The sequence below is a fragment of the Formica exsecta genome, unplaced genomic scaffold, assembly GCF_003651465.1.
Source record: "Formica exsecta isolate Colony F162 unplaced genomic scaffold, ASM365146v1 scaffold442, whole genome shotgun sequence".
NCBI classification, from domain to species: Eukaryota; Metazoa; Arthropoda; class Insecta; order Hymenoptera; family Formicidae; genus Formica; species Formica exsecta.
In genome coordinates, this window is record NW_021851656.1 from 998,679 (window position 1) to 1,025,774 (window position 27,096).

General features: G+C 34.2%; 2 protein-coding genes across 6 annotated transcripts; one reads left to right on the top strand and one right to left on the bottom strand.

Moving 5' to 3' along the window:
• Positions 1–3,200: 3,200 nt before the first annotated feature.
• LOC115240564 (dopamine receptor 2) lies at positions 3,201–27,096 on the bottom strand. Of its 5 annotated transcripts, none has more exons than XR_003884788.1 (5): positions 26,564–27,096; positions 19,921–21,615; positions 8,690–8,774; positions 7,213–7,542; positions 3,201–4,702 (listed from the first exon to the last, which is right to left on the bottom strand). XR_003884788.1 is itself a non-coding variant. In XM_029815793.1 (5 exons), exons 3-5 carry the CDS (start codon positions 21,129–21,131, stop codon positions 4,583–4,585), a joined length of 1,416 nt encoding a protein of 471 aa, XP_029671653.1. In that variant the 5' UTR covers positions 21,132–21,611; positions 22,059–22,174; positions 26,564–27,096; the 3' UTR covers positions 3,201–4,582. The 5 variants fall into 5 exon arrangements, 4 of the variants coding, with proteins under 4 accessions (XP_029671653.1, XP_029671652.1, XP_029671651.1 ...); XM_029815793.1 differs by lacking the exon at positions 7,213–7,542 and adding an exon at positions 22,059–22,174 and having other exon boundaries at positions 19,921–21,611; XM_029815792.1 differs by lacking the exon at positions 7,213–7,542 and having other exon boundaries at positions 19,921–21,611.
• On the top strand, positions 9,375–11,412 carry LOC115240563. The gene has a single exon (XM_029815790.1). It carries the CDS (start codon positions 9,517–9,519, stop codon positions 11,410–11,412), a length of 1,896 nt encoding a protein of 631 aa, XP_029671650.1. The 5' UTR covers positions 9,375–9,516.

The following is a 27,096-nucleotide window of genomic DNA, read 5'->3' on the forward strand; positions in this document are numbered from 1 at the left end:
GATTGTTCTTGTCTTTGTCGGATATTAACCGGCGTGTTATCTGGCGGAGGGATCTTGATCCGGTCAAATCGTTGAGCCAGTTATCCTTCACTGAATGCGGCGATAACGCGCAGTTTTTTTTATAACGGTATTTTAAGACTTATATGGTTTTATCCTGTTTAATCAATTTTTCGCGAAACGGTACATATATTTTATTCTTGATCGCAAAATTTAATTTAATTTAATAAAATCACGCATTTGAAAATAAATCGGGCATTAGATTTTATATTCAAATTGTATACAAATATACTATATTACAGACGCGATTATAAAAAGCGCTCCAAATGTCCGTCAAAACATTTTTGTTTAAGTATGTAGTAATTATATTATTCCTCCGATTGCATGTATATTGGAATCGCGAATATTACGGCTATCGTCGATTTATTTATTCGTCGCGTTTTTTTTCACAAATTTTAAATCGCGATTTATCTTGTGATTTAATCGTTGATTTACATCGAAGCTTCGTCTATCTTTCCTCGGATATTTTCTTTGAAACTCTGCGCAAAATGCGCCAGTCTAACAATAAGTACTTTTTTCTTTTTGATTCAAAAACAATCGATAATTTTATTAACAACTCTTTTGGTTAGAATCATTTGCATTATATAAAACTTAATAAGCTTTGTAATTGCATGTTGGTCATTAATCACAAATATCGTATTAATCGCTCCTTATCAGCTATATCTAATCTAAAAAATTCTAGTGAATTCTGCATTATATGAATATTTTGGATATTTTCGTGTAATAAATTATTTTGTATTACATTTTAAATTATATATTAATCTTTGTATTATATTTTGTAATATATATTTGTAAGCGATTAAACTTGTTTCACTCAAAAATGCTAATAAGTTACCGGTAGGGTCACCCATGCCGGACAGGTCAAAGGGGAAGAGTCAGACTAAGAGAGATACTGTAGTTATATTTTTTATATTAATATATTATATTACATCTTAAATAAAATAAGACAATAATAGAAAAAAGGGGTTTTAAAAAGCTTGTTTGAAGGGATCTTTAATAAAGCGTTTTTGAAATTAATGTCGTATAAATATACATATCTAAATCTCTCAAGAAAAGTATTATTTTCGCATTTCCGGTCTTTTAATTAAAATTCTGAGTGAAATTCCACAAGATAGAAAAAACACTCTTAACATTTTATAAGCTAAAAAACAATATTGCACAAGATATCGCGATTTTTTGACATGTTACAACATTTTGCGAAAATCTGATAGCTGATAGTATCACCGGCGATCATATAATACGAACTAGAAGAAGCGTCTTTTGAAAAACGGCGGCGTAGCCTCTCTCAGGCTTTTCTCTGATTTTTTTTTTACTTTTGTGGGGTTTTTTTAATGTATGACTATCCCCTCCTATATTCACCTCGCCACTCGCTAAGGGAATGGAACGAATCATTGTCGGGCAGTACAATAGCGTCAACTGGATCCATTTTAAAGCCGGCGGAACTACATGGCCAGATTCACTTTAAAGTGCCATGGTAAAACGGCTGGTAGGTGCATGTCTGTGCTAAATCCATAATTCTGAATCAAAAATGCGGAGAAATATTATGAATTAATTAATGTTTTATTAGATGCACGTGATATTTTGTCATTCTTGTATATACTATGAACGGCGATAATAAGTTATTATTCAAGTATTTTTACGTATATGTGCGTATAAAATAAAATAAATTTTTTGATATAGCGATATTATTATTACAAATAGCTATTTTTGCTTCTAACATTTTGAATTGTGATGATTTTTTAAAAAGATTTTTTAAAAAAACGCGCGAGATGTTACTTTCATATATTCATTTTAAATAATTTATTTCCGTTTGGGATAAAACAAAGCAAATTGGGAGATAAATGTAAAGAATAACATAATAAAAAGTATTATTTTTTTGTAATTATTATTATTTTATTATAAAGGACAATACGTTATATATAGACACAGTTTCTGGAAGTACTGAGAGAGGTGCAGTCTTAAGATTCTAAATAGACTTTGTAGACCACTGTACATACAAGACTATATTCATTAAAAAGTAATATTCTTTCTAATTTGTTATATTTACGATACTTAAATAATATTTACAGCCAAAGAAAAAGAGTTTAGTTCTCTAATTCCCTGAAAAAGTATGTACAAGAGCGATTGTGTTATTTTGTTCCTTTTTTTACATTTTATTTCTTTGTGTGTCGATTTGTCGTTTCACGTTGTTTTATTCTATCATTAAATTTTAGTTAGTTTTTTTTTGAAAAATACCAACTCGAACGCTAAAAAGGATGTTAAAACAAAATTAAACGATTTAAAAAATAACAGTTATATAAAAAAGATATTAGAAACGGAAAAGAAAAATTTAAACATTCTTGTTATAGAATATTATTTACTTTGTCAAATTTAACATAACTCGTATTTTAAATTGACAGCTGCATAAATGTAGCAAAACGACAAAACAATACATACATCAGAGTTGCAGTAAAATAACATCGTTAACTTCAATAATATGTCACCCATTGAAATGGTCGCATTACAAGATAATAATAAAAAAAATAATACTTGTTTCTATATTTTTTCGTTGAGAATAGCCATGCAATCTCGTATTACGAGATTTTGCTATTTATATCTCTTTAAAACTTTTCGATTGGTCGCTTGTGATTGTATCAGATTTGATTGACTGTAACGTAAATGTAATGCAGCATGTCTCGCTAAGACGTTAAGTGGTATTTATTAGAGTCTCATAACCGTTTTAATACAACCATGAAGTGCTCGCATGTAAATATGAACACTGCTCCATGTGCAGAATTTTTGTCGAGATATTTTATATCTACAGGACATATCATGGAAAGAGTAAACAAGTCACGTATGTCGAAAAGTATTAATGATAAAAAAGAAAAGTTAGAGGTCAATGTCTTTTGGTCCCATAGTCACCACTATATAGACGGAAGACAAATAAGCTATTCTCGATGATAAGGAAATGTTTTTAAATGTATAAATTATTTTTTAATTTAAATTCGTGAAATATTTCATTTATTATAATACACACTAGAAAAAAACAAGTTTAACAAAAATATTTTAAATTATAATTTAAAATATTTAAACTATTGATTATATATATAGAATGATCAATTTTTATTGTAATAAGACGTAACCAGAATATTTCTATTTTGTCGATTTTTTCTTCATTTAACTATATCTTGTATTAAAACTTTTTTCTGATATTTTTATTGTCGGAAGAATTATTGAAAAAAAGTATTGCATTGTATAATGCGTTAATTAACATATATATAATCAAGTAAAACAAGCTAGAAAGTGTATAGAACAACAAAAACTACTATAAAAATAAAAATATTATACTAATACAAAAAAAAAAAAAAAATATTTGATAAAGTAAAAAGACTCAAAAGCTGCATCTGTCTGAAAAAGCTTTGCATACAAACTTATTCTTATCTTTTACTTATATTTGAAGTTAAAAGAACAGAATGTTTTTTCCTCTAACTCTTTTTCTATCCTTAAGACTATTCAATATACATGTGACTAGTTCTTTTTACAAAACTATCTTCGTATGTACGTTATATTCAAAGGATGTGAAATATATATTGCCCAAATATTTATTTTTTTTCTTATTTGAGACTTTTTTTACTTGTATATATTGCTTTTGTTTGTTATTTACATCTACTCGCATCTATATGCGCGTATCTTCTTTTTTGCCATCGAATAAGTTCCATCGAGAGTAGTCGCGAGCTTATCTAATTGTCACAGATATCTATAGTTTGGTCTCATACAATATCTTATCTTCGGTTGCATCGACAGTATTAGGTAATTAAATCTTGGACTAGCAATTGTGAATTTTTTTCATATTGACTGTCACTTTTACATATTATAATTCTATTAACGATGCAAATAGTTTCAGAAAGTTTGACTAATCAGAGGTAGCATTGATCTGTAATTGGTACAATCAGCGTCTTAGATGAGAGATCGCGTGTGTTAAACTTCCACAAGGATACTTTTTTCTATAAGATCTTTTTCTGTAACATGAATAGAGCATCTACAAATTTAGTCTCTTGCGGCGCATTACGCCCGAGCTGACCACGCTGGTTTTTACTTCCCTTCAAGAGCCCACGTGCGATGACAGAATACATTCGCAACGTGTTTGCTCACTCGTTAATACGATTACAGAAGCGAGAATCCAACGATTCGTTTTAAGTTAAATCGTGGCAATTTGAAAGCCGTTGCGAAAGTCCATTGTTAAGTACGTGTTTCGCAGCATCAGGTGTTTCGCGGTCTATATGTTCACTCGTCAAGCCGTTTCTATCCCGTCCACCCACAACACGTTCCTATTTTTTGTTTCGCAGAGACGTCTCGCAGCAATGAATTGTGATACCGTCCAAAGCGCGTCCTCTTGACATTTTCCAAGCGCAATAAAATTAAATTGCACAGAAAAATTCTTCTAGTTTTTTTAGGGTCTTCTCGATCTTGATCGTGTCACCAATCACGCCTCACGGAATCGAATTGCTCGCTCTCGACGTGGCCCCGATCGGGCCGACGTGTGACGTCACATACCGCCGCTGGAAGGTCCACTTCCGGTTGCGCATATGCCACCATCGCTACTTTGGCTGACACTACTGTAGCTTACATTACTCGCTTGCCCTCCCGTTGCCATTCCGGAAATATACTGAAACAGAATAATTTTGATCATTGTTTTTCTTGCTCACACATTTCAGATGATTTATCGGGAAATTTGTTGGAGAACAAAAATCGAAGTAGCACGAAATATTCGCGCATAAACTTTCTGTGTTTTCAGTCATTTTTTTTTTTAGAAACATATACGTATCTTTCGTTTGGACAAAAATAGATTTTTAATGCTTGAACTGCTGTAATTAAAACAGTAAGGAATTTATACGAATAGATTTTTACTGTTCCAATCTGTGCATGCTTACAACTATGTTATATTCATAGTGCTGATAGTACACATTTTTCGTCTTTTATGTATCTTTTCGAATTAATGTATTTCGCGAATTCTTAATGCGATAAGAATTACCAATGACATCCGATTACGTTTATAATGATTTAATTGCCTAATTTATTTTTTAAACACGTGACAACCCACGACGACAGTCCCGTTTTATGTACGATTCTGTTTTCCTTTTATCGCAAATTTCGAAATTATTTATTAGATCGCTGCACTCTAGGCATTTTCTTAAAACGCCTTTTCGCTAAAGTGTGTTCGTTTTCCTTCGGAAAGAAGTCGAGCACTTTTATCCGACGCGATAGCCGAGTTCTCCTGTCGTCGTCCTAGGGACAATCGATCCATCGGTTTCGCTTCAAACGCAACCTGTCTCTCCGCGCTTGTTGCCTTCCCTTTAAAGGTCGCCACGGATCAGCGACAAGCTTTACACTTCACGCTCATATTCCATGTACACATAGCTTTGCGCCGAATCGTGCGAACAGTGCGGTCGAAGAGACAACCCGTAGCTGTTGAATAGGGAGAGGTGGTTAAACGGTTTTTCGATAGCTTCTGGCCGTAAAGCAAATAATTCAATATTCGGCCGGCCGTGGAAAAAAAAATGTCACCGCAAATGCGAACAAGTCGGGATTTCAAATCTATACTTTACTGAGCGAACAAAAAAGTGAACAAAACGGATGTTTGCTTAATTTTGTGTTTAAGAATTTTTCATTATTCTCATACAAAAAAGACAATACATAACTGATGATCGATATGTTTTTAAACTAACGATTTTCTAGAAAGAATTTTTCTTCACGTTTAGCGTTGATTTAAAAGACGAAGGATTTTTCGAAGTATCACGTATAGTTCGTGCAATAATTCTCAGAGAGAAGAGAAGGGACTTGTGAAAAGTTTCGTATGCTCGCTTTTGTCTCTCATCATCTTGTGTCTCACGGGATAGTGACCGCATCGGAGTTTTCTCGTTTGTCCTATCGGGTGTTGAATTCCCCAAGGTCAAATGGTTTTCCTTATTTTTGTCTTCTCTCACTTTTATGACCCGATATCTCGTATGTTTGCGCGGCTCTCGTTTTGGTAACACGGTTATGAAACTAAAAGTATCTATCTAGGTTATTGAAAATAGCACGAGATTGCGCGTTTATTTTAGATTTTTCATACGCGGACATATCAATTTTGTTTATTTTATGATATAATATTTTGTCTTTTGATATTCCAAAATTGTGTAATTATATTCGTTGTTTCATGTATCAATCACTGCAATTAATCCTCTCTCATAAGCGTAATTAGAGAGAGATATATCATGTTGCAATAAAAAATATTCTACAAAAAATATTTTAAAATTTTAATTTTCACACTTTTATACTCGAATTCTTTTTTTTTCGACATTAAAAGAGTGCAACTAAAATATTTAGGTGCACATTCGTTAAAAACTCGCGAAGTTAACATGAAAATAATATGAAAATACGGAAATATTTTCATACTTAAAGAACGAAAAGCTGAATATAAAACGTGTGAGCGTTACAGAAGTACGGTAAACATTAATAACGCCTTTTTTTCCAGACTCGACACTCACGGATCCTGTCTTAATTAATATTATATTTATATTATTATATTATAATATTATTAATAACATAATTGCGTATCATGATTGTTAATTCTGAAATAAACTTTAATAATTAATTTATCTCATTTATTAAAATTAAATATTAGATTAACGTAAGAACGTAACATATTTATAACATAATCTTTTTCATTTTCCGTTCAATGATAATATTATCGACTCTTTTTAAAACCAATAGTGACGACGCGTAAATATAATATATTTTAAATAGGATGCGTCTAACTCGAAAATGCCGAATTCCGATGTGAAGGGCATTATTGATGTAGGTGCGCCATTACCGTTTCTAACACTTGTAGAATCATTCATGTTCTTTGAGTTACCAAAGCTTTTACATTTTCAAGCGCATTTTATGATCGCGCGCGAATTCTTTTAGAGCTCATTTGCTCAACAAATATACATGAAATTTTACAAATTTTTAAATCAGGAAAAATCGAAATTAAAAGAAAACCCGTCAAGCCTTTTAAAAAATCTATATCAAAACTATATCAAAAGATGGATAAGTATCTATATCAAGAAAGTGCATCCTATTAGATAATACAGTGCTATGTGCAAGTGCGTGTTCAAGATCAAGAGAGTGTCACACATTTACTAGTAAACATACCGAGAATTTACATTCTACGGGAATGCGTCGATATTCGTTGAGATGTTCGTCGATCTCTGATACGTAAGGGTCTTGGAAAATAGATACGGGAATTACAGTTGGAAATTAATTGCTAAACTGTATTAACTGCTTTACTCATATTACATTAAAAAGGGACGAAGAAAATAAAAGATAAAAAGAAAAGTCTCGAGGAATTCTACGATCAACGATCGACGGCCAGCTCGCGATGATATTCCGTTGTTAAATGTAGGTTTGCTCGCCGGAATTTTCTCGACTTCTCCGTACGTGATGGATCGAATACGCGGAGTAGTACCGTCCGGATGCAAATTTCTGAAAAAAGCAACATGGATACGTTCCCGTACCTAATAGTTAGCGTCAGCAACCCTGTTAATAAAATTGTGACATATGTGACGTATTGCTCCCTTTAGTATTCGTCCATTTATATTCGTCCATTAAATATGATATATGTTTCGTTACATGAGCGTTTATTGATACAGTTGAAGACGATGGTCAAGATAACGCATGTATCTGCTCAATATTTTAATAAAAAATTACTAATTGACATTCTCTATGAAATTATATAAAAGAAATACCTATCTATCGGTGCGTATTAACAAAGCTTTGTAATCTATCAGATTTCCCACGTAAAATATAAATTATTTATCCCAATATTTGTTACCTTTATTAAATCAAAATATAAAATTCTTTTCGTTCTTCCAAATCTATTTCTTCTCGATAAGATAGTGTATTGATTGCAGCAAAGAGAGCTTTTAGTTTTCGATGTGCACATTTGTTTAACGTTCGATAAAGGCGTCCTAGTGAAGACAGGCGCATAACATAGCGAGGAAAAATGCCAAAATCGACGTACCATTTTGTTCTTGAGCTTGTCCCTAGCTAAAAGTTTAAAATAAAGATTTATATCATTGATATTTATTGGAGATAATTTCTCTTATCAAACTGTATCATATTTTTGATAATATTGTCTAATCAGTAATCAAGCGGATTAAATTCATGTCAGTTGTGATGAAACGCAGAATAATTGTTGAGAAAATTGAATATGTCGATTTATAAGAAACTTACATCGATTTTGATACTTTTCCTCTTTTAAACCTGTATCATAAATTTCATATTTCTAGAAAAAAAAGATTTTTTGATATTTTAAATTCTTTACGAGATATTCACTTTTTCTTTATTTAAATCAAGATACCTAGATTCCTGTCTTTTCAGCATAAATTTGTTCATTGTTTTATTTTGTGAATAAAATGCTTTCACTTCTAACAAAGTTTGATATAGGGCAGCTTATGAGGGACACTAACGCTAGATGCATTTAGGCAAAATTGTTCTAATATTAAGTAAAGGTGAATCAAAATTAGGAATTAGTTTTGGGACGATTAAACAAACCAATCTTAATAATACTGTTTTAAGTTAAATAAATCTATTAGAAAGATAAGATAAATAGCGGCTAATTTAAACTTACCTGACTTGGTTTACATCTGAATGCCGGTTGATACCGCCGTTTCATTTTTCTGGGACAACAGTAGCATAGAATTCTGACAAAAGCTCTGAAACACGAGAAAATATAATATATCTTGCAACCTTAGTCAGACTATGAGATCGTAAAACAAAAAAATTATATTTCTATGAAAATTACTCTTTTTTATTTATTATGTGACCAAGAGACTTAGTCATATAAATTGATATTTTAATCAGATTTGCGCTATTGCGACATAGACAAGTGCGTTGTGCAATGTCACGACGCAGTATCGTGACACCAAATACATTTTAACGTCAAGATTGCATGACGGTTATATTTTTTTTCAAGTATCGTGTGTACGAATATTTGCATAAAGGCCATAGCAATGAAAATGCCACACGCGATCGATGCTTATGTGCATTATTTGGATATCACCAAAGGATCCAAAATCTTTTTTAGTCTATTAATGCGTTCTTTAGTACATAATTGACTTATAATAAACGTTTGTCGCCGATAATTTTAAATAGTTTTAAAAATAATACACACACGCGTGTTTATACACACATATCGTTACGATATATTATTATACAAATAGTGTGCAACGCAAAATGTACAGTAAACAGATCATCTTTCTAGCGACTGCACGAATGACATTACATGATATTTACACTCTTTCTATTTAGATTATATACCTTTACATTTTCACGGGTCGAGTACTTGAATAGAATATTATGCGACTGTTGCATTTGGAATCGTTGAAGCAGTTGAGATACAGTAAATGTAACGTCGAGAGACAATAGTGTAAACGGGTGTGAGCATATCGAGGCAACATGAATATAGATACTAGATTGGGCTTATTTGACTTTTATCAGTCACAAGACTTTCCAAATCGTTTCTCCTTTCTTATTATACTAATATCAGCTGTTTCCGGTATTGTGACACCGTTACAACGTTCAACCGATGGACGCATTCTCTGGAAAAATTTTGTGGAAGAGCAGAACCAGCGTGAAAAATCATCAAGATTAATAACCTGTGCAGTGCCGTTCATCGAGGAATATTTCGAATATGCGAATCAAATATCGTTCTTGGTCTCTGTCTTGCTAGACGACGCTTCCGCTTTCCTAAAACCATTAATGACCGAATTACCCATAAGCAGCACTGTCTATTCACTATCATTCGTAGAACCAACAGACGCATTAGAAACGTACGATGTTTCTGAAAACATCGTTATTTTAGCAAAAAGCGCAATCACTCTCGAAACAAACTATTCCTATTTTGTCGATTACTGCAAAAGTGAGTGCGCTTTTATAATAATGCTAACGAATCTATTCGTTGACGAAGAGAGTTTCTTGATACAGGCCGGCGAGATAGTAGAACAAATGTCATTGCAATCCATGTTCAAGCTCGCAATATTGGCATTGATTGAAGAATCAGTTCTGTTGGCCAGTAGCATTCCGATTCGGATCGAGGAAGTGTATGTGTTCGCCGAGCCAGCGCTTCTAGGCAGATGTCAATGGGAGAATGCAACTGCAATTCGATGGCAGCGTTTCGGGACTAAATCGTCGTCATTCAATGCCTCCGTCGTGAACGCGGCGATATATAAAAATTTTCCGTACGCGTATATGATCAATGACAAGAATAATTCGAGATTCGGCGGTATCGAAGGTTCGATGGTGGAAGAAATCGCGAGTAACATGAATCTCGAACTAAACAGAAATGTGATCGAGTGGCAGCAAAACATTACGATGCATACACAGCTATATCTGAGACTTAACAACGTAACCGATGATTTGATATTTGGTGGTCTCCTGTGGGATCCCAATGGAAAGACGAAGTACATGACTTGTTACGGTATGATACAGGTCGTGTGGCTAATACCGATGAAAACGAACGTTTCCTTCCGCGGTTTAATAACGCCGTTCAGCGCGAGTGTTTGGTACGCCATAATCAGCACATTGTTCCTCAGCGGACTCGTAAAGCACTTCTTAATTCATGACGTCTCATTCCTGGACATGGCGGCCCTAGTTCTTGGCGTGGCCACCAATCGTCCGAACAAAACTTCCAGCAAAATTCTATTCCTATCTTACAGTCTATTCGGTTTCTTTCTTACGCAGCTTTATTTAGGATCGCTGGCCGATCAGCTCCAGAGTGCGACGGATAGTCAGATTGAATCCATGGAGCAACTAGTTAAATCGGGGCTACAGATAGGTGGGAGTCAGCGATTAGCTCAATTATTGCAGACGCCTGACAAGATCGACCAGGGCAACGTCGAACAAACGATCCGCGAGAATCTTATCATTTTCAAACAGCAGGATTATATCGATCTGTTTTCAGAAATTATTGAGGGAAGTAATACTAGTCTAGCTCTTCTTGTAATGGTAAATCTGACCGATATACGCCGTTTGTCCAATTTGAAACACGCTCACATTATGAAAGAAAACGTGGGCAGTTATCCGTTAGCCCTCGCCACTTGGCAAGGATTCCCGTACTTGGAGGAATTTAACTTCAAAATCCAAATGCTCGTTCAAACCGGTCTCGTTGAATTCTGGTCAAACATGGAGGCATTGAACAAAAGTTATATCACAATGAATAGTGACAAAGATGATTCTTACATTGACATGGATGATCTTGCACCAGCTTTTCTTCTTTTGATCATAGGATATTTTGGTGGATTTTGCCTGTTGATTATAGAAGTTATCTTGTATCCGTCTCAAGTGCTTTTATAAATTCATTTTTGTATTATAATATAAATGGATAATTTTTGCAATAATCTCGCAGACCGTAATCTCAAACATTTGAATGTATTCCATTAGTCGTTTTCTTCTCTCTCTCTCTCTCTCTCTCTCTCTCTCTCTCTGCGCATATTTCTTGTTTTTATTTACCCTTTCTTCAAACAAAAAGTGTTTTTATCAAAAACTTTATTAAAATGGTTTTTTAATATTTTAATATCTGATATCAGATACGTAGTTTTAAACGCAATAAATGTTCTGCAAAAATTAATCCTCGATCAAACTAAGAATAAAAAGAGAATGCAATTTCATTCATTTATGTCTGATTTAAATGTTTTATTTTGTCGAAATTGAACATTGTTAAGAGACGACATCGCTCTGATGCTTGATAGTTTTTGAAGATATCTTTATCATATATATCCTGTGTGAAAAAAAATTTTCTGAGTTACCAGAGCGATAACTATCTCGGCTCATTAACCGTTTATAATAAGTCTATTAAGATTTGCGAAATATTTAACTGCGCCTCTCGGATAGAAAACTCGCCCCATGGCAAGTTAATTAGAAAAGTTCAGAGCTAATTTCATTAAACCTTTCTATATAGCTCATCGAACAAGGTAAAACTTGCAGTGGTAAAATACTAATTTTTAAATTTGCGATATCGTATTATTAACTACGATTTAATTTATGCACGTTGTGCCTTTTGTAAGCATCTGTTTGTAACACATATCACATGCAAACATGAAATGGTTATAAAATTTATAATATATCTATCTTATTCTGTTTTCGTTAATGTATAATTAATCATTTTGCAAACTCATATTGTTAGATTCTTGCAATAAATATCATTGAATGAAAAAATAAAATCTGGAAAAAATCTGAATATTTTTTGGCAATTTATAAAAAAATATTTATAATTGTAATTTATAGATCGAGTTTTGCAACATGTTTCTTTTTGAGACGTTAGAGATCAAATTTTTATTCCGAGTAAATTTTATCTCAGAGAACGCTCAGAGAAATTTATTTCTCTCAATTTATTCAAAATGTTATGATCATTTGTTAAGAATGTGCATTCATAAGAACGATAATGAGAAAAGAGAAAAAAATTATATTTTACATTATAATGTTAAAAAATATTTTATATTATAATGATTTTAAGTTTTTACTATATATACATTGGTAGCTGCTTAATATTGGTTTAATAACGATGGTCAAATCTTGTTTTTTTTAAATACTTGTTTCCTCGCAGTTGTACTCGTGTTTCATAAAAAATTTAACAATATCGTTTTTTTATTCTGCTGTTTGCTGTCTCGAATTTCATGTTTGATTAAATTCAACGTGATATTGCAAAGCTTATTTAACCCGGTGCACGATTGATCGTTGCCAGATATTTGGACCGTGATATTTACTTTTATAGAGTATATTTTTGATTAACAAAAATGTTAGCTACAATATAAGCTACTGATAACTAAGTTACATTAACATAAGTTAAAGAAATATTAATATTACAATGTTATATTTAGAACAAGATCGTTCAAAAATTATTAACTATATATCTTGACGTTATATATTTTTATTTAAAAATTAAAAATTAATTTATTTTTATTTACATCTTTTTATCATCTATTATTGGCTGATTCAGTATTTAAACAAATACACGTGCAAAATATATTTATTGTCGTTCTTATATGTGTATAATCTTTTAATTGGTAAAAACGCAATTTTGCATGATTTTTAAAAGCATGTTTAAAAACCTGAGATATTTATTACATATTTAAATATATAGTATAATTTTGTGCATTTCTTATATTTTATGATTAATAATATTACAATAAAAGATTCAATGTAAATTACACAGTAGGTATACAAGAAAGAATATGTAACTGGTAATTTCCGATGAATAAAATAGAAAGGATTAAAGTATAGGCAAGTATTATTTCCTTTCTCATACATTAGTAGATTAATGGCACGGAAACATAATTCTTTCGATTAACACGGGAAAAAAGTTAATTCTACTCTTTTTGCATCGTAGCACTATTACACGATCGATCTTACGATACATCATCGGTCGGATTACGATCACATTTTGCTGGACTTTTGTACGAGTACGAAAAAGTCAAAGAACAAGATGACGTCGTTAATCAAAACGAATCCGAGCGTGATTTCCGGTCATCGGGTTATTGACGACAAAACGTATTGCGGGACGTAAGGTCCCAATTGGCGTGTGACGCTCGTGTAATCAGCTATTGGCGTCGAATTTACGTTCTAATGACAGCGAAACGTGCGCCGAATGCATTTCTGCCGGAATGCAATCGGAGCGGAGTGCGCGACATACCAAACCGGAAATCGATGACTATGTCGCGGCACCATAATGAATATTAACGCGGAAACTGATAGAGAAAACTCTAATTATATCCCATGTAAAAGCTGTCGTATTATTTTGACAATTACAAGAGCGATTTTATAACAGTACGTAAATAAGAAAATAGAATAATGTGATAAACGACATTTGAATAATAAATTCGAAACACTGGACATTTAATTTATAGACAGTATCGGTGAAATGTAGTTGTTTAAAAAAAAGATGGCGGAAGTTACGGCAACGCGTTATCCGCGCAACTTTACAGATTAATCGAGCTGATAAGATTTATTTCGCGCATAATTCGGCATCGGCAACAGAAAGCTAACTCACAACATATAATCGAAACATATGCACGGATGAGCGCAATCTGTGGTATATCCGTTAGCGGAGGCGGCCAAAAGTCGATTCGGTCTGCGCTACGCAAAGAGACGAAGTAATCCGAGAGTCAAACTCTCTCTCTCTCTCTCTATCTCTCTCTATCTCTCTCTTTCCTCTCTGAAGTTCATGGTGGAGCAAACAAAGATAACGGAGTTAAGAAGAAGACGTAGAGGGAAACCAAAGAGAGAGCCATAGTTGTAGGGAGAGCACCGTAGATTTACGACTACGGCTTACCAAGCTTGATCTTGGTGCGATCTTACCTTCTAACTCTATATCCTCTCTCTGTTTTTTCCCTCTTCATCTTATTACTCTTAGTCAAGCGAATTACTCCTCCCCCCCCCCTCCTCCTTCTTTCTCTTTCCATATTTTTAGTAACGAGTAGTAACAGCGAGATATATACAGCCGTTTTGGCGCCGGACACGAGGCGACGCGACGTCTCGACGAGTTGAATCCAGATTTTGGCGACTATGCACTGCGCCACTCGTATGGGTCTCGCTTTCATTTTTATCTTTCTCTTTTTTTTTTCTCGCAACATGAATGTGTGTTCCGCATCGTCGATCACGAAAGAAGGTTGTTAGAGGAAGTCAATTACTTAGACAGACCTTGGCATACTTTCGAAATATAAGGCGTTACGAATTCATATGTATTTATTTAATTCAAAACTACTAATCGCACATGGTGTTTAATTTTTTTATTTAATTTGTGAATTAAATATTATTGACCTTGTATTCGATCAGTGACAAGAAAGAAAAGCGTACAAGATATGATATTAAAAAAATAAAATAGGTAAGTGTGTGTGATTCGTCTGTACCATCAGACAAAGAACTTTTCTCTATAGTCTATTTTTTTCACAATGTTTTCATAGGTGGGGTCGTTATTTTGCTCCACGTAATGCTTCCGTTCTTAATTGCACTTTAGCTTATGCAAAACGTAATGAACGGCCTAGATCTTTATCGCGTTATTGATCGTGACGCAGTTATTATGGTGTTTCTAGCAATAACGTGAAAGGTTCGATAAAGTACAAGACGCGAGCAAAAATATTTATCATTTAAAAAAAAAAATCGATCTCCACGTTTCGTTCGCATTTCCGCTTCTTCTCAGTCACGTCCATTCGATATGAGTCGTGCATTACACATTTATAAATCTGCATAAAACACGTGTTTGTTTTCCGTTAAGGACATGCAAGAACTCCGCGTGATATGTTTCCCTCCGGTAAGACAAGACGCACGGTTATCAACCAATATAATCAACAGCGAGACAAGATCGTTCCTATTGCCGTTTAAGGGTCGAGCTATTATCTTATTTCTGTCGCGCGCTCGATTTACATATTGGTCATATCAGATGGCCGGATAAAAGAGGGACGAAACAGATATTATTTGTGAGAAACGCGGAGTATTCGTGATTATTCGCAAAACAGCAACGGAAAATCGGCCGTCCTTGAATTCAGAGTTTCTTTATGAGATCGGTGACCTGGTTTTGCTCGGTCCACCAGCTAATAGAGTGTTATCGGCTGCTTTCCTTCCTTCGTCCGCACTCCTCTTTCTCTCTTCAAACCTCAGATATAAATCCCGATTTGTATCTTCTTTTTTATTAAGAAAATATCTTTCTCTCTAATCTAGGTATCACAAAATATGTATCTGTAATTTTGATAATGCATACAGCAATGCCAGTATAATAGTACGCTGCCGGGCTTTTATGTTAAAATTTATTAAGCACATTTATATATCTTACAATATTTTTTGGAAAGATAAGCAAATACGTAATTTGAAACGTAATATCGCAACCAAACATAGACTTTTATCATATTTTACAATAACTTTGTTTGTAGTCGTTATGTTTTATCATGGATTATTTGTTGAAACATACCGGACTTTTTTTTTAATGTCGGCTTAGGTAGAGAAACGTATAGGAACAAAGTAGCGTTGACGGAGAGATGAAATAATCCACGCGATGCAATATGAAGTAGAAAGTTTAAAATGCGAAATTTGAAATTTTTTTTAACGAACTCGCGCAGGCAGATTAGATCTTTCGGTTTTATAGTAATGCCGCTTTTGTTTGAGTGCGATACCAATCCGTGTATTTCAAAGTTCTTATGACGTTTCAGATGATATACGATATGTGGATTGATTGTTCCCAAGTTTTTACATAATTTAAATTTTGTTCTTACTAGTTAGCAAATTAATCTCGCATTATTTACGTTTCGATAAAGATCTCTTAATTTTATTTATCTCGTTATTTTTTGTCATTTGTGCGTTGTTATAAAAGATCTCGAAAGAATCCACATCTATTTCAGCCGAAGCGGAACGGAACGCGTACCTACATCCACATCCTCTATGTACTCGCAGAAACTTTTAATTGCATCATACTCGAAAAGTCTTTGTAATTTCAGTGAGGAATCCCCTCGCGCGTATGGTTCGTCGCAAAATAAACAACGACAACTTCTAAAACTCGCGGTAAGTTGTAAAATTCATTAATTCTGACTTTTAGATCGAATATAATTAAGCTTGAGCTGACAATCCTACAATTAAAATCGAAATTTAATCGGGAGTTTGACATTCTTTTATTTAACATTTAAATAGAATCGTTATTATAAATGCAATCATGATTGTCTCTGATTCGTGTTTCGATGAAATCAGCTGAATAAGTAACTCGTCGTGTATAATAAAGACGCGTTACTTTATCTAGGCGCTACTCTTACTTGTAAAATTTTACGTCAGATATAAAGATATTGAAAAAAAAAATTATCTGGATTCCGTTTAACCGGCTTGATTATAATTAATTCGACATGAGGGCGTTTCAGAAAACGCGGAACACGGATCAATGCGGCAAAGTTCGCGCGTCTCGGATTCTTTCATATAAAATTAAACCTGCGAAGCTATCTCGTTATCAGAGAATAAGCGATCGAATCGCATCGATCATTCTTTTCGCTATTCTCTCGTTATAATGTCACTTTAGATCGCCGGCTTCTTTTCGCATGTACAAAGTTGCAATTACCTCCCTTTTATTAATATCCGCCCGTTTGGAACGATCGAACTATCCACGTTTTACAACCTAGAAGATAGGCCCTTACATCCCTATGTATACCATAAAGAAAGCACGCGGTCTATTGATTTTACATTTACCTGTATGCACGGAGTAAATATCCGTGAAGCGTGATAGTTACACGTGGGATTGCTGTACACAACGTCGTTTGGCGTCAGCCAAACCGTATCGGCTCCTCTATTCAACGTCAGCGTTACATCGCCCTCCATCATGTAGCATAATTCGCTCTGCCACGCGATTCGTGATTTAACATGCGAATATGTCCACATGGCAGAGACAGATCGGCGGCGTTGATCCATTGCTTATTGCTCGCGAAAGCAATGTACACAGATCGTTTCACCAAATGTATCTTCAAATTTTTTATTTCTTATTCGGAAAATCCGATATAATAATAATTATTTTATTTATTTTATTTAATGTATAATGTTTATAATTTTTTGTTTACAGTTATTGAAGAGACCTACATACTTTTATAATTAAACTACACTATGAAAGCTGGAATCTCAAAAACGCTGCCAATTATTGCGAGAGGTTTTTATTGGCCAGAAATATAATTTTAAAGTATTAATCCAGAATTGTTATTTCTAAGATAACGTGTCGAAACGTTTCTAAATTACCTTACACATACACGATATTCATTTTACTTTTCCTTTTCAATTATATGTTTTTTTATTAGCAATCCATTATCACATTGGGGATTAGCACGATACTGCTAGGTATTTTTTGTAATAATACAGTGATTTATCAATCTATTTCTTTCCTTATCGTACTGTTCTGATCATATCGCAATTATAGAATCCATTTAATTTATGTTAAAATGAAAATTAAATACAGGTTTAATAGATTTATTATTATTTCTTACTGCATTAAAAAATCGTATATATATTAAATCGCCTGAAGCAAATATTATAGAAACTGCGTCATAAAAGTGCAAAAAAAAATTCTCCGTAACTACTATCAAGTCGAGAAGGTATTTAAGATGATAAATGTTTTTCACGAACGCCGAGCGTCCCGGTAGCGCTCGTTGAGGCTCCGAGGGAAGAAAATGTCCGATGCGCGGGCGTCCTGAAACTTCGGGCTCATTTCACGCGAACGAATAAAAGTAATTTGCTAAAGGGTCTCTGCCTAATCCACCCACAATCCCCGCTAGCCAAATTCTCTTTTTCCGTCTCTGTGGAAAGTCCTTGCTATCCCTCTCCCTCTCCCTCTCTCTCTATTTCTCTATATATATATGCATATATATATATATACATATGTTTTATATAAAATTTCCACACGCTTTCCACCGTGCATATACGTTTTAAAAGGGGAAAGCTCCTTGGAGCTTTGGTTTAAAATCGATCTTACAATCTCGCGAGTATTCTTTTTCGGCTGGTTCTTTTCCTTTCTTCCACAAGTGTTTACCACCTTCATCGTTTTCTTCGATCTGTTCGATAACTACAATAATACGTGGTGAATAAGAGGAGAGGGGATAATATTGAAATTCACATTAGGAGAATACTGACAATTGGGTGTGAGAGTAACGGGTAATGTCAACCCGCGATGATAGATTGTAAACTATGTACATTTCGTGCTCGTACACCTGGTGATATGTATGCATATATAAACGCGTTAATATTCTAGCATCACTATTCGCATTATATACATATATATATATATATATATATATATATAATACGAGGAAGGGATGTGTGGGTGAAGGTAATATGTATATCTAGCCGACATTAACGTTCGCTACTAAAGAGACAAACGTACCATACAACACGTCATAGAATTTGCTTATTCGTAGCGGAATGTTTCTGGCATACGCGAAACACCAGTCGCGTACGATTTAATGTAGCAATGTTGCGTGAAAGCTGGAATCTTAAAAATGTTGATAATCATTGCGAAACGTTTCTCTTATGACATCGTAGAAAATAGAATGCAAGTGAGAAATGTCAAAAGTGATTCTGCATTAATTACGTGAAGGTTTTCGTATGCAGAATAATTGCGTTTTATGCGTAAAAACTTTGTGTTCGGATACTTATCTCTCTCTCTTTCTGTCTATACAATATATATAAAATATTTTTAAAACATTTATATTATTCTAATATATTATACATAAATAGAATGAGTCATCTAACTTATGACCACCTTAAATTACTCGCAAACTTATATGAAAAAATGTTTCAGACAAAAATTCGCATAATATCAAAGCGGATGTATATAATAATCACTTTTTTTACTCTTAATTTTTATTAACAATTTTTCTTCAACAGATTTTTTTATACAGCAAACAATTCATGCGCGCAAGTAATTTAAAGTAGTTAAATTAGATGTTTCTTCCTGTATACATAAAATGTTTGAACTGGCTTCAAAACTGTCCAACTTTATCTCTCTTCCTTAACGTAATAAAAAGAAAACAATTTACTTACACAAGTATCAAGCGAATTTACATTCAAGTGTTTACGTTTGGTTTTTTCACTTCTTCACTTTTTTCTATATGTTTAAGTATCTGTAGAATATCAAAATACTAACCGATTCAATCAAAATTATTATTTTCATGCAATTAAAAAAATGTTTGCGGATCTAATTGGGAATAATATTATTGCGATAACATGTGTTATTATAATACTGTACAAAACATATAAAGGCGAAACAGAGCGTGTGAAATGTGTGGGATAATTGTTCCGGCTATTCTGATTTCCGGAAGATAAAATCAATTAACGGTGCATACAAGGACTCACCTACGAAAGTCTCTACTCCAGCAGGCGTATATTACAGGATTCATTCCGCTGTTAATCCAGCCGAGCCAGGTGACGGCAGCGGACACGATTTCCTCCTGCCATATACACTTCGTGCAGAATCCTGACCATAGATTCACAACGAAGAACGGTAGCCAACAAATAATAAAGACACCCATAACGATACCAAGAGTCTTCGCCGCCTTCTTCTCCTTGGCAAACTTGGCAAGCTTCCGCGACAAAGAGAAATTTTTGCCCAGATGCTGCTTGTTGTTGATCCGCACGGATGGCACTCTGGTAAGACCGTTGTTGTGGAGTGCCGTTAACGGTTCCTCGAGATCCTGAAGATCCTCAGGCGTGCTCGAGGCGGTGCGGAATAGGTGTCTGGCATCGGTGTTTGTGGACACACCGCCCCGGTGCATTCTGAGTGTAAGCTCGAGCTCACCGGAAGCCATCATCACTTGTTTCGTGCCGAGTTTCAGACTCCTCGTCTGTATCACGGCAGCGCGATAGATTCTGTAATACGTGAACACCATCACGAATAGCGGCAGGTAAAAGCTAATTGTCGACGAAAATATCAGATAGCCGAGATTCTCTGTGAACGGACACTTGTCTTCGGGTACTTGCTCGGTCCGTACCGCACGCCACCACGCTATCGCGGGGAAGGAGATAGCGCTCGAGCAGATCCACACAATAGCGATAAGGATTGCCGCGCGTTTCCTGCTCATACGCATCGGATACGTGAAGGGATCGGTGATCGCCCAGTAGCGGTCTAGGCTAATGACGCACAGATTCAGGATGGATGCCGTGGAGAAGAGAACGTCCAACGATCGCCAGACATCGCACCAGTCTATCGTGAAGAGCCAACGGTTCTCTAGTACCTCGTATATCGCGCTGATTGGCATCACCACCAGGCCTACCAGACAATCGGCGCAGGCCAACGAGGTCACGAAGTAGTTTGTCGCTGTGTGCAGATGCCTCTCGCGAAATACCGCGAGGATCACCAACGAGTTGCCGAAGACGGTAGCTACGGAGAAGAGCAACAAAACTATCGCAAGACCAATTCGATCCGTGGCGAGTCCCCAGAGATCCTCGTGGGTGTGATTAAAGAGCGGTGGATAGCTCGTGTTGTAGAAACTCTTGTCGACCAGATCGTCGTTTAATACGTTTGCCTCGTCTTCCAAGCTCAATAAATAGATCTTGCTGTCATTCATGTTTTGCCTTGCGCACCCGTGCCACTACGACGACGGTCCCTTACGACCGTAATCACCCCGACGTGCGATCGTCCAAGATGATTCTCGCGACGTTCTCGAGGCGGCTGAACGTCAGAGTATCAGCGTCGCATTTACGTTTACGAGATTCCTCCTTCTCGTCTGTTCTCTCATTTTGTTTTCTCATTGAGACACTTCGGAAAATCATCGTAATTCTAAGATTACTGTCATATTTTTTTTTACATATTTTTATTCAAATTAATCACACGTAAAATACACTCCGATGAGACAGTCTGATGTTCAATCAATCTTCAAGCTATCATCAATGTATGATTAGATTATATCTTATAAAAACCGACTATCTCAACACATTTGTCGCGTATCTGTCCGATGACATTTGACACAATCTCTTCGGTTGAGATATTAAAATAAGTACAGAACACACGAAATGGCATAATCGAGAGTTGTCAAAAGTTCAGACTTCTACCTGAAACAAATAAGTAAGTTTAAGAAAGTAAGTTTTCCTTCTGAAAAAGAATAAACAAAATGAGACGAAAAATCTCGCGAGTCAGATGATTTTATTCTTTATTATATTTTGAGTGTCTGCAATCTATTGAGCAAATATTTTCTTTTCTTGGAAAAGGTCTGACGTTAATTTCCTTCCTCTTTTTCCGATAAAATAAGCATTCTTTTGAAATCTATTTGACAGCGGATTCTAATTGATGGCGGGTACAAATTTGCTAGAAAAATTATTTAAAAAGGTTTATTACAAATTTCTTTCTCTTCATCTCTCTTTCTAAATCTTGTTATTCTTATAAGGATTCTTGATAGATCTTACTATGAGGAAAAATTAATTTCAGGTTTTCTCATTTGGCCAGATATTTTATCGTCGATCGAGCGTTTATAGAACGATGATATGTTTATGCTTACGATTCATCGAGCGGGCTACACCACGAAAGGTCGTATCGACGATACAAAAATAACAGGCGACAATATCATTTTTACCAAAACAAAACTATCGAGTCACCTCTGCAAATAACAGCAATCTGTATGAAAAATTATAATTTGCATAAAATATCGTAAGACGGTACTTTCTAGATAAGACGTATAAAAACTAACAAAGTAGTTTTTAGTGCGTAGCAAGATCAACATTATGATCCTAGATTTTAAGCCAAGATTTCCTGTACGCTGTAAAAGAGCGCGGTGAATCTTACTTCTTGCTCATTTTACTTTGTCTTACCGTCTAACAATAAATTGGAGAAATAAAGTCGCAAAGTTAAGTATGACGCGGCAAGATAAGAAGAGAGAGATTTGTGATTGTTTTTCTTCGTCCAAAGCGAAGACAGGAGTTAAATTAGACTTTCATTCGTAGATATTTGATCAAAGTAGTTGTATTCGTAAAATTAAACTTCAACGATAGCGTATAGTTTACGTTCTTGCTTCTCTAGTCCTGCTTTATTTCTGTTCCTGTTATATATATCGTGATACAGAGTATTCGATTTAATGAATATTTTTAAAATAGTCGGCTTTATGCATTTTTATGCATTTTACCGCATTCGTTGTTACGGATTGATGGCAAAGCAATCAAAGTGAAAGACAAACGCATATCCCAACGTAATCTAACTTTAAGTGAATCTTCTCGCCTCGACAATTTTATTGACCAATATTGACGGCTCCATTTTCTGCCGGGGACATGACGTCTAAGAATCTCCCTCGAGGCATGACAAACTCTTTCGAAGCGATATTAAAGCTATCGCGCCGCGTCATCCTATTTTGCATATGGGTCTCCGATCTTCCTCTGGAAATCGTTTTCGCTCACAGAATATCGGATGCAGATATTCTATAGGTAAGAAATTGTCGATACTGGATTGATTCTTGCATACATCGATATAACTACTTAATCATAAAATATATATATATTTCTTTTTGGTCAAATTTTTGTTTTAATTTAAATTAATCTTAATATAAATATTAACACGCAAATAAATCTGAATTCTAAACTAGTTCTATTCATGCCGTATGTAAACAATCAGTTTCAAAAAGCTTCCACATTCTCTCTCTCCTTCTAAGCGTTATAAACCACTCCTCGACTATGCCTATTTATGGATATTCATCGTTGAGTGATTATCACGATCATCTTTGACCCCGCACCCTCGCGTCCTCGTAGCCTCCCTCGTTTTAGCAGTATGCAATATATATTCGATCTTACACACATAACCGTTGAAGAAGGCCGCCGTTGAACTTGGTCATTACGGATGAATAGTACCAATGGCGATCGATATATATATACATGCATAGTAGTATAAAAAAATAACTTCTCTATCGTAGAACGGCCAGCTCATTAATGAAGAACACATTTTCCTGGAGAATCAAAAATATCTGCTTCTTCGAAAGTGTTCAATGTTAAAAACACTTTTTTTTTTAATATGCGTGTATCAAAAGAAATTAGTTTTAAACTATTTTCACAAGAGTTTGTCTCTTAAAAATTCAGTTTTTATATTCAAATTTTAATAGTATTTTAAATTTTATTGTTAAATGCAAGACATATTTTATCAAGAATCAAATGAATCAGATGCTTCTCGCGATGATAAAATTATATAAAATTATACGATAGAGAAGCAAATAAAGCTGGCACAAAATATGTGGTTTATCTATATACATTTAACATGATTTGTGGTTACATTACAAACATTGTACAATGAGAAAAATATGTTATAAATGCGCTTATATTTAATATTTTCCATGAAACATTTAATTTCTGCAAAATAACTGTGTAACTATGTTATTTTTTAAACTTACACATTATTTACGAATTTTTAAATGCGTAATATGATATATGTATGTACATATACATATATAATTGATTATAAATAATTGAAATAAATCATAAACAATTTGGAAACAATTTTGAGATCTGAAATATGCAATGCAATACTCTAAATCCATATTTGTAATGAAGAATATTTCTTTCAAAAAACAAATCCTTATATCGCGCGTTTCTCGATGAGGATCAAGTTAGATATACCTATATGATCTCTTCCCCTGTTTCTTTAGGAACTTACGAAATTGCGATAGGAGGATCAAGAGTAGGTAGAGATAAACTTACGTAACTGATCAGGAAAGAGTAAGAAAAGACATCAAGGGCAGGGGAGCGAGAAATTGAAAGAAAAATTTGAGAGAACAAAACATAAATACTTTTTGAAATTTACTAAACATGTACAACATGATAGAATATATGTATGTCAATATTGTTTTAAATTGTTTTAAAGTAACTAAGTCATTTATATAATCTAATAAAGTTTAAAATAATTATTTAAATAAACATTTTTATTATTAGATATATATTTTCTTTTATTAGCAATAATTAATAAAGATTATAGTAAACAAAATATGATAATGTTACACATGCAAAGTGAATCAAAGATGAAATATCGAGAATATATAATTGTCAAAGACAAATATCCTTTATCATATAATTTTAGTATTGTTTCTACTAAAATCTTTCGTCACGAGATACCAAAACAACATGAAATAATAGCATAAATTAACATTTGCTGAGTCGAAGAGGAAAGAGAAATCTATTTTACAAGGCTTGATATCACATTCCCGTTTGTATGACTCCCTCGCGGTCAATTGCAAAATTGCATAAGATTGGCCAAACGGTAATCATGTAAGCCGGAAGTCAGTGGGTGTCAATAGTCTATTAATCATTTGTAACTCTCCAGACATACTCGTTTATTTTACACGTGTAAGATTTAGTTAATCTTCGGTAAAGAATATCTGTTTGCATGGATAGATAAATGGTTATATTAATGCTGAATTATTTTAATAACGAGAATGAGGATGAATTCCACGTCACTCCAATATCAAATCGATATACGAAATAGTTCGCTATTAATACGTGCATTATATCTCGCGCGAATTTTCTCTTCAGATTTCAGAGAGATCTCAAATTAAATAAGATATCTTCAGATTTCACATTAATAATTTTTGAATTATGATTCTTATCTTTTACTCTTGCCACGATTAGACACGAATAACTAATGTAACGTAATGAATTAAGGGAAAAATATCCCAAAGAATTTTCCCCTTTCATTTCATAATAAGATGATTCTTCATGCTGACATAATTGAATGATTTAAATCCGTTTTTTTTAAATGTTTCTACATGGTTAGAGATGCAGAATTAAACTTGGAAATTACTCGGCGCAATTTATGAGTATGCGAATATAATTGCTACATACGTGTAGCTTGATACTATACGGATATCATTTTTTTCTCTTTTGGTCTTTAAACTTTTAAATTCTTAATTAGCACATAATGTTACTCTTATGCAAACGTATTTTTTGCAAAAAAAGCAAAAATAAACACGAAATTAAAACACTATATGCAGGAAACTTTACATTGTTAGAATATTTATTGTTAATGTTAATCTGCTCGACTAACGTAAGAGACATGTAACGTTAAGTGATCCTTGCAGTCTTTGATCGAATGGCGAATGCTCTTTCGATACATTTTCAATCTTTAGTAATCCCGTTTTGTTAGAAAGTAGATATCTCTTTTGCCGCTGTTTTTCCCTATTCTCGTTGAACGATTTGACGTAAATTTTACCTCTTGGACGTCTGAACATTACAATGTGCAGTTTTCAATACAGAACGTATTAAATGAAATATTTGATCAAGCGTTAAAACATTATTTAAATATTGAAAAAAGTATATAAAACTTTAAAAAATAAAAATTCAATGATTGGATGTGATTGTAAAAGTGCCCTTAATATTAAAATCTGCTGTGTGTGTACATTGGCGAAACCAATTTTATCTAATATTTAATTATATTATATATAAAGTTGCAAAAACTCCGTTAATTTTTTTCACATAATATATCTCATTTCGAAAATGTAAAATATTTTTCTATATAAGAAAGTTTGAATTAATTTACTCAAATATAACGTAATAAACCTCGAAAGTTTTTAAAATTGACATTGAAATAGAATTTAGGATGCAACCTTCCTTAACGATGGTTTTGCATATCTGGCCGTACTTGTGTTAATTTTCGAGATATTCAAAATGTTTGATTTTTAAGATAATTAAAAAAAAATAAATAGAGATAATAAAAAATCGGAATAAAATTTAATATTGATCCGCACATAAGAAGGTTATTCTTTTTTATAAATTATTATTAATAAAAGAAGCTGCTGTTACGGAATTTATAACTATTTCTTTGTATGATCCAGCATAGAATCCTTCATGGATAGCGTACATATATTAATGCAACAAATGTGTGGAAAACTGAACAATCAATATTGCAGATCTACTCATTCGGTGATTTGATTCGTTCAATCAGTTAAATTGAAAAAGAGTGTTTCCGAGACGGTAGAAAGAGTGCTATTAAATAAAGAAGCGCGTGAAAGGAAAGTAGGGAGGGGGTTGTACGCACCACTGTATATCCTACGTGCATCGCAAAGCAATCATGTGTTCTTTCTTCCGAGGATAATAACGCGGGTACCGCGATCGTTCTCCATTAGCGCATCATCGTCGGATAACGCGCGTTAATTGCCCCCTCCCCCCCCCCTTCCCGTCTAATCTGGTATATCCCGCTTGCAACGTGAATCGTCAAGGTCACGGCTTCTCCCGATCGCCGGTTCGATTCAATCGATTCACCGGGATTGATGTCACGTTGTTACGTTGTTCGCGGCACAGACAATGATGACAGCGACGGTGCTGTTGATATCAGCTGTGATTCGGCTCGCGTTGTCGGATGTCGGTATCAGGCACGAGCGAACGGGAAGGAGCATGATCGAGGAAGGGTACGGGAAAACGTACGTGACACGTCCATGAATTTTCCCTCTAAACGCCGCACATACATACGCGATTAAAAGCGGGGAAAGGGGTGGCTCGACCGAGAAGAGCCTCACGAGAGGGATACTTTTCCTATAACGAGAACGCGGGTTACGTGTTTCGCGGTTTTAG